Raw genomic sequence first — 8,693 nt, forward strand, 5'->3', positions numbered from 1 at the left:
TATGAAGCTCGTGGACGTCTCCCAGGAATCAGGATTTACATGGACTAACAAACAACAAGGTAGCAATTATAGAGTAGCAAGGCTTAATGGAGTATATATGGAGTCTACTCTTGTGCATGATTTTTGGCACATTAATTGTTGGAAAGATGATTCTCTTCTCTTGTCTGATCATTCCCCTGTTCTTTTTGAGATGCATAAAGAAGAGTGCTCAAGTAGGGTAGGTTGGCCCCATTTAGATCATACTCTCTTGGGCATTCAGTGTGTCAAGGAAAAAGTTAAAGATGCATTTTGTCAAGTTTTGTCTTCATGCCCATTTGCTTTTAAAGCATGGGACAGAGCAGTTAAGGATACTCAGAAGTTGTTGATAGATTTCAAAGCTAGGACTAGGGCCATTAGGAAAAGCAAAGAATGATGATTCAAAATAAGATCTCTAATCTGGAGAACTCCGTCTCTCCTGATTGTCCTCCCCCCTCTGAGCTTTTTGAGCTTAAAGACTAGTTAAGAAGAGAAGAGCTCCTCTCTGCATTGGACTCAATGGCCTAGACCAAGGATTATTGGGCTATAAGATTGAAGCTCCTGATAAAATATGTTCAAATTGCTGAAAATGAAAAAAGCTAAGGATATGGTACCATTCCTTAAGGATAAGGATGGTCAGGTTACTCAGTCTCATAAAGAATATATGGCAGTGGCAAAGGGTTATTATGCTAAAATCTTTTCAACTCCCCCTTCAAGAGGGAATGGTCTTACTCAAGCCACTTGTGACCCCTATAATGGCTAAACAAATAGACTAGCACCTAACAAAAGGGGAGCTGAAAGACAATATTGAAGCTATGAAGAAAGGTAAGTCTTTTGGCCTTGATGGTCTACCAAATGAGTTTTACCAACACTGTAAGGATTTTATAGTGAGATGTTTGATGCTGGTTTGGGCAGAGACGCCCTTGTAGATTGGAGCTCTCCCTACCTCTTTAAATACTGGTGTCATTAAGCTCATACATAAAAGAGGGGTGAAGGAAGACCTAGGAAACTGGAGACCAATCACATGTGTGACTTTTGCTTATAAAATATTTTCCCTAGCCCTAGCTAGAAGATTAAGTCCCATCATGCATAGCATAATTCTCCCAGAGCAAAAAGGCTTTATCAAGGGTAGATTCATCTTGGAATGCTATAATTACACTATGGGAAGCCTTTGATTATGCGGAGGAATCAGAACAGCCCTTTGGTTTCTTCACAATTGACTTTGACAAGGCCCATGGCAGAATAGAATGGGACTTCATTTTTCAGTCCTTGTTTGATATAGGTTTTCATCAAGTTTGTTCAAGTGCTATTTGGTAATGCTTTTGCAAAATTGGCTATTAATGGACTCTTGATAGATGCTAGTATCCTTCTTCAGAGGTCCGTCAGACATGGCTACCCTATTGCTCCTTTACCGTATGCAATTTGTTCAGATGCACTAAGTTGGCTTGTCATGTTTGCTATGAACCAGGGGCAATTCTTGGTGCTAATCACAATCTCTGCCTCCACCAACAATTTTCTCATGACACAAATACCCTCATACACAATGATCAACAAGACTCCCTCTCACAAGGAGGAGTCACAAATGCTTTAAAGCTCTCAGTGGGGAGATTCTTTCTCTCTCATCTTCCACTCTCAACTGAAGCTCTACAAGCAAGATGCTTCTTGGTGTATCAATAGGCTACACTCAATATCAGCAAAGCTACACCTTCCCTCAAGAGCTTACTCCACATAGGCTGAAATAGAAAAGGTGGTTGAAAGCGTCTACTTCAACTATAGACCCAAAAATTTAAAGGTGTTCAAGAAGATCTCAAGCAAAAGCTCAACAGAAAATGGAGAATGCAATGGAGCTGTAGGCAATGGACTTACATGTTTTTCTGTAATTGGGCTTATCCAATAGCCATAGAACACAATTATCTCCTCTGGTTGATTATACACCAAGGGATATGGACAGGTGAAAGAGAAAGGAAAATTGGGATTTCCTCAAGGTTGTGCCCAAGATGCAAAGACAGGTGGAGGACACATCTCATCTCTTCTTCAACTGTGCAGATTCTGCTAAGATTCTAAATCCCTATCTTCTTTTAGCAATGGCTATCAGCTCTCATGCAGTGGACTTCAAAGATTTGCTACTAGGAAGCTATAAAGGGTTGGATATCCCCACATGGACAATATGGAGGGGAGTTATCTTGTGGTTTATCTGGTCAAGAAGGAACTCATTCATATTTCAGTCTCCAACTGATCACCCTTCAACTCTGTTATTTGAGCTCAAAAAATCCTCAACTACTCTATGTAACAAAGTCAAAATTGTACCTGAAGTTCCTTTTTCATATGTCGCAAGCCCGCAAAAGCTCTTAAAATGGACTCAATGGAGAAATAAGATTCCCCTATTTTATTCTACCCTTAGACTTTCCATGAAAGATTTGCTATTTATGTTGTAATCCTCCCTACCAGGGGTGACCCTCCCCCTTCCTGTGGGTCTGTGTATACATTCTAGTTTTTCATATAATTCAATTTCTACTTTATCCCAAAAAAAAGATATTTTCGCATCTTAAGGCATGTGGCATGGGCAAACAGTGACATGGGTGAACATTTTCATGATGAGATTGTTACAACGCAACTTTTTGTAACCTTAGGCTTGGTTTAGACGGGACGGCAGTAGAGCATGGGGCAGGGGCGTTCATCCACAATGGAAACCTATCATTGGTTCAATTGCACAGCTTCACCTTCGCGACCCATAAAAAGATTGGCGAGCCAGCCCCCCTTCGAAAATGCTCAATTACTGTCCGCTTTTCAGCGTGGACTGCGAAGAGAGTTTCAGCATGCTCACCATCCCCAATAAAAACGCAATGCTTGTTCTTGCTCAGATTGAGATAAATGTTTTTCGTCCCTTGCTGTGAACGGGAACGGTGGAGGCAAGAATGCATCATGTTTCCTGCCGCCATGCTCGTCTGAACTCGACCTTATTGCAATATAGTGTTTTGCTCCCTATGGCTAGTCAACACAATCAAACGGCCCTCCAAAAGGACCTCTATCAAGATATTCTTCGATCTTAGGACATGTGGCATGGGTAAACAGTGACGTGGGCGAACATCTTCATGATGCGATTGTTATAGCGTAACTTTTTGTAACCTTAGTGAAATACAGTGTTTTGCTCGCTATGGGACTATTCAACACAATCAAACGGCCCTCCAAACCCACCCATTGGAGGGCCTATGGGAGGACACTCTAAGAAGTGTAGGTTGGATTTGAGTACTTCTAGTAGTAATCAAATAGAGTCGTGAACTTGTGACCATAAGAAAGTAGTATTCTAATCTAGCACACTACTTTCAAAGGGATGGCAAATTGATTAAACTAATCTTAGATTTGCTCCTTACAGTTCAAATCCTACGACTCATAATTAACGCCCAACTCTTACAATAACATATAATAAAAGTTTTGGCGCCAAAGACTTTTCATTTCATATTTGGGCGGCCGTTGGTCACACTCTGGCCGGTCAATGATGGGATGGATGGAAAGGGAGGGAATGACTCTCAATTTCTCATTTCACGTGTGCCCTAGAGTGGCACATCATAGAATTTCCTCTAATTTTCTAACGTCGAGGCTCCCCCACCTTTTCTTGCCACACCTTTCTTTCACCTTTTCTTGCAAAACCCCCACCTTTCTCTCTTTTACCCAACCTTTGTAAGGCCAAGACGTTAGCTCGAGGAAAACTCTTTTTCTATTGAGACCTTCAAAAAGCCTTACATACACAAAATGTAAGGCCTCAAGTAGTATAGTATTAGCATTATTCTTGCAAGCCCTTGCACCTCCTCCAATGTGAGTGTATTGGCCTATGGGATCACCTTACAAGAAGCATTATAATAACATCACACCCTTGCACAAACTTACACACATCCTTAAGGATCTTCTTGCTCACCTCAAGTCAAATGACTCTTTGTAGCTCGGAACCATCCACTTCAAAGTGGCTTTAGAAGAGTTTCATGGAGCAAGGCACACTTGGGTGTGCCCCTAGCTAGTGTTTTTGTTGTAATTGAAATTGAGAGGGGTAGAGATCGAAAAGGTGCTAGCTCTATTGATTTCGCAAAGTTGGAGCGGAGAGGACATTGTAAGCTAATCGCTCCAACTTTGTAAGCTAACCTTGTAAGATGGGGGTGGGGACTTTGCCTCACCCCAACTCACCCTCATCCTATCGGCACATGGCAAGCACTATTAGGGATGCACTGCAGATTCAACCCAACGAGATACAATGTTTGGCATTCCATCACAATATATATGCTGCTGACTGCAATGTGCTCATGGACTATAGTCTCTAGCATACCATCACAATCTATCTAGTGTTGAATGGAGTGTCGTCATAGAAGAATGCCAATGTACACATGGGCAATGAGAGGCACCTCAACGATAGCTCGAGAGCGCCCCCAAGGACTTTGTCCTCCTTTCCATCTTTCTACCGAAGAAGAAAGTAAGCTCAAATACTTTCAAGCCCTATCTCCTCTTCCAACTTTTAGCACTTCCGTTACAAGGTTTGAAGAAAGCTTTCAAGCTTTCCTTTCACAAAAATGCTCATGTTTTTCAAGAAGTTTCTCTTGGAGACATTCCCTTTATCGTCTTAAAAACTACGCCCACTTTAGATTATTTGAAGTGGTACACAAAGTTGTAGGAATCAATGCCCTTTCACAAGGAAATTTGATGTGTTGTCTTTGGAACAATTAACGGAATTGTTTTATGCTAACTTCTTGTAGTCCTTCAAAAACACTTCCAAAGGCATCTAAGTCATAGTTTGTTGGGAAGAAACCAAAACAATGTATAGACAACAAGGCTCAAGCCCATGGTCATTGAGATAATATAATGAGGTAAGATCGAAGGTAGGGACTATGTACATCGAATGGCCACTTGAAAAAAATATTGACAAGAATTTATGCTATTGGTAATAGATAACTGAAATAACAATTTCTATTAGGTGGGAGAGAGAAGAGATGGAAAGGACCAAAAGAAATAGGAACATGTTTTTGTAGTTTGTGTGGTTATAGTTGACATGCTTGTGTGTGTGTGTGTGTGTGTGTGTGTGTGTGAGTGTGTGAGAGAGAGAGAGAGAGAGAGAGAGAGAGAGAGAGAGAGAGAGAGAGTATGAGGCATCACCCAATAGCTTCACAAATAGGGCTCTATAAAAGTGGGCTTGGTGCTTTGGGCTCTCAAAGCTAGCTCTCGGCTTTCTACAAGTCTTATTCTCTTTCCCTTCTCCTTTTTTTTGCTATGTGGATAAGGTCGGATGTTCTTGCTTATGCAAATTCCTCCTTTATAACAAAAAACGTGTTAAAGTTTGAAAAGGAGGAGCCTTGTTTAGGCAAGGTGGGCCACAATGCTTCATTAATAGGTATCTCGAAAGATACCACTTTGCAATGAAGTGCAAAATGGGAAGGGGAAGGAAGGCTTTTGAATAAAAAAGGGGGACAGAGAGAAAGAGAGAGGGGAGAGATATGATTTTGGCAGTTGCAAAAGGCGAGTGGTCAAAGACGGGGGAGAGATTTGAGAGAGAGAGAGAGAGAGAGAGAGAGAGAGAGAGAGAGAAAGAACATGTCGAACTATCGACCAAGTGTGGGCATCCATATGTGGATGGGACAACTCACATAGGTGGTCTGTAACCCTAACTTTTACTTATTCTTGAATGTATGATTTTCGTCTTGCTCTCCTCCTCTCGTGTGCTATTTCTTGTTGTGTGTGAGCGTGATAGTGTGTGTGTGTGTGTGTGTGTGTGTGTGTGTGTGTGTGTGTGTGTGTGTGTGCGTGCAAGTGAGCGGCGATACGGTAGCAATGAGATGGTTGAGCAACAACGGCGAGCTCCCTCTTCACCGCGACGCGAGTTTCCTGTATTGACAGCTACATGGAGGTGAGTTAAACAACGATCTGCATTCGTGAGCTTGCCTGCACACAGGTTGTGTGTTTGCAGCTCAATGGCTCACACACAACGCACAACGAGGCTCCCACAATCCGACATTTTTGGCACCGTTTCTAGGAAGGTGTTGTGTGTCAAGCTCTAGACGCAATTGTGCTGCTATTCCTTTGCATTTTTTCTATATTTTTGCACAGATATGTGTGTGCAAAGCCAGATATGTCAGTTTAAATGCTATTTTTGTGCAGATCTGTTGTTGTAATAGTACAATTTTTTTGTTTAGATTGAGAAAAAGCTGTTTGGTTAGTATAGTTTTTACATTCTCTGCATTTTTTATAAATTTTGTAATTCCTATAATTTTTGAAATTCTACATTCAAAAAAAGAAAAAATTTGGAAAAAAAATTCAAAAGAAAAACTAAATAGAAAAATCATTCTCATGTAAGTTGAGTATGCAAAAGAAATGGATGAAAATTTGAGTGTGCAAAAGGAGACGATGAAAACTTGAGTGTGCAAAAGGAGAGGATCAAAACTTGAGTGTGCAAAACGGTAGGAGTGGGCCTTGCCCCGATGTCCGTCGTGGTCTTGATTTATACATATAGGAAGTAGGATTCTCCATAGATTCCTTTCAAGTGAAACAATAGTGTGTCCCATCCTATATATACTAGCTCGTGCAACCTGCTTTCGACGGGTTTTGCTCGCTCTTATCATGACACACATGGTATTCATAAGGTGTTAAAAAAACTTATTTAATTAAGTTGTGCTTGTATGACTTTAAGTAGTTATTTTCATGGTTCGTGCGTGCGTATGCGCGCGCGCGCACACACACACACACACACACACAGAGAGAGAGAGAGAGAGAGAGAGAGAGAGAGAGAGAGAGAGAGAGAGAGAGAGAGAGAGAGAGAGAGAGAGCAACATGGTTTTCATTCCAAATAGGAGCCATTAGTTCTGTTACAAAAGAGAGGCTTCTTGATGAGAGAGTAATTGTCAAAAACATAAGGAATCCCAAGCCCAAAAAGAGATTACCATAAAGACAAACCTCATCTAATTTAGATATAGCTCTAAAAGCAAAATTCATTGTAAGAGTCATCATTTAAGTTTGAAGCGAAGCTTGCGATAGACATGGGTGCACCCGTAACACCCATGGCCCAATGTATCGCACACTTCGTCCAAGCCGCCTAGGAGTATCATTGAGAAAACATACATTCTCACTTTCCAATTCTCTACTTCAAATCCAAAGGAAGGTAGTGCATTCATGGGCCATTGATACCCTATCTCTCTAAGAGAGACATGACCCCGTCATGCTACCTCGTCCAGCTCTAGGGCAACATGATAGTACCCTATGAGTCTTAAATAGCATGTGGACTCATAAAGACCTACCAAGAAATGGGTTGGATAATAGTGTTTTCTACAAAGAAAAAAGAGTGTGTTAAAGAAAAATCCAAAGCTATTGCAAGACATAACAAATATTGATTCAAAAGTCGTAACTTATGACATCAAAGTCTTCTAAGATATGGACAACATCATTTGCTAGTATAGGTCCCCTCCAAAAAGGTGGATCTATGCTTCATACAACACGGCTAGTATGTTTTACTCATTCAAACATTGGAAACATGTGAGGCTTTTATTTTTTTGTAAAGTTTCAACAAATTACCTCGAATATATTCAAATACCCTATCCATTGTGTATTTTACTATAGATCGGCTAGCCATCTAAAAACAATAACACAAAGTAAGATAAATATAAAACTTCAATTAACGAAAACTTAATGACAAACAATAATGCATGGATTAAGATAGTATGATACCTCAAACATTTGTGACCTCTAGCACTTCTTTGTAGACAATGTTTGGGCTGCAAGCCATTGGATTTGTGTTTGAATTTGTTATCGATATTTGGCTACCATCTATCAAAATCTTTATGGCAGTAGAAGAACGCACGCGGGACATTGCTACATAGAGTTGACCCTCAGTAAAAATAGGTGTAGCAAGGTTTAAGTCTAAGGATCCAAGTGTTTGGACTTGTGACTTGTTCATGGTCATTCCGAATGCAAGTCTCACGGGAAACTGTCTGCGCTTCACTTCAAGTAGTCCTTGAGAACCTCCTATGATAAAGTTGATCCTTGGTATGAATACATTGTCTCCAACATGATAACCTGTGATTACTTCTGCCTCAATGACCTTGTGATAAAAATTCTTACATATCCATCTTGTACCATTGCATAAACCACGCTTTGGATCCAGGTTGCAAAGGAGCATAATTGGAGCATTCTCTTTCAGGTGCAAGCAGTGTGGTGGGAAGCCACCACCAAGATCCAATGAGTTTAAAAACTCTATCGGATATAACCCACCGTTACAATCTAATGTACACAAAGAATTTGCACTCAAGTATTTTTTGTCAAGTCCTCTCATTTTATGCACAACCAAGTTATTGATTATACCAACATCCTTATTGCATGGTGCAAGAATACCTCTGTCCCTAAAGAAGCTTGCATGTCTTTGGACATTTTGTAAGTTACCATATATACTCCCTAAAGAAGCTTGCATGTCTTTGGACATTTTGTAAGTTAACATATATACTATGAATTAGGCCTTGAACATTGCTATCTTTGAGTATCATACTACTTGGAAATGCTATAGTATCAAGTAAGTCCCCATGACAAACATTCCCATTGCCAATGTCTAGTACCCATTTTGCAAAGTCTCTCTCAACCAAGTAATTGGAACTATGAAGTTCATGTATATTCTCTATTAGCTTTAGAGTCTTCACATGTTTCCATATATAAGATCG

At 40.4% G+C, this 8,693-nt stretch overlaps 1 protein-coding gene across 1 annotated transcript; it reads right to left on the reverse strand.

Moving 5' to 3' along the window:
* Window positions 1–7,711: 7,711 nt before the first annotated feature.
* On the reverse strand, window positions 7,712–8,461 carry LOC147463609 (uncharacterized). Its single transcript, XM_086496889.1, has one exon. It carries the CDS (start codon window positions 8,459–8,461, stop codon window positions 7,712–7,714), a length of 750 nt encoding a protein of 249 aa, XP_086353015.1.
* Between the last annotated feature and the right edge of the window lie 232 nt (window positions 8,462–8,693).

Source organism: Adiantum capillus-veneris, chromosome 2 (genome assembly GCF_014529385.1).
Source record: "Adiantum capillus-veneris isolate H3 chromosome 2, ASM1452938v2, whole genome shotgun sequence".
NCBI lineage: Eukaryota > Viridiplantae > Streptophyta > Polypodiopsida > Polypodiales > Pteridaceae > Adiantum > Adiantum capillus-veneris.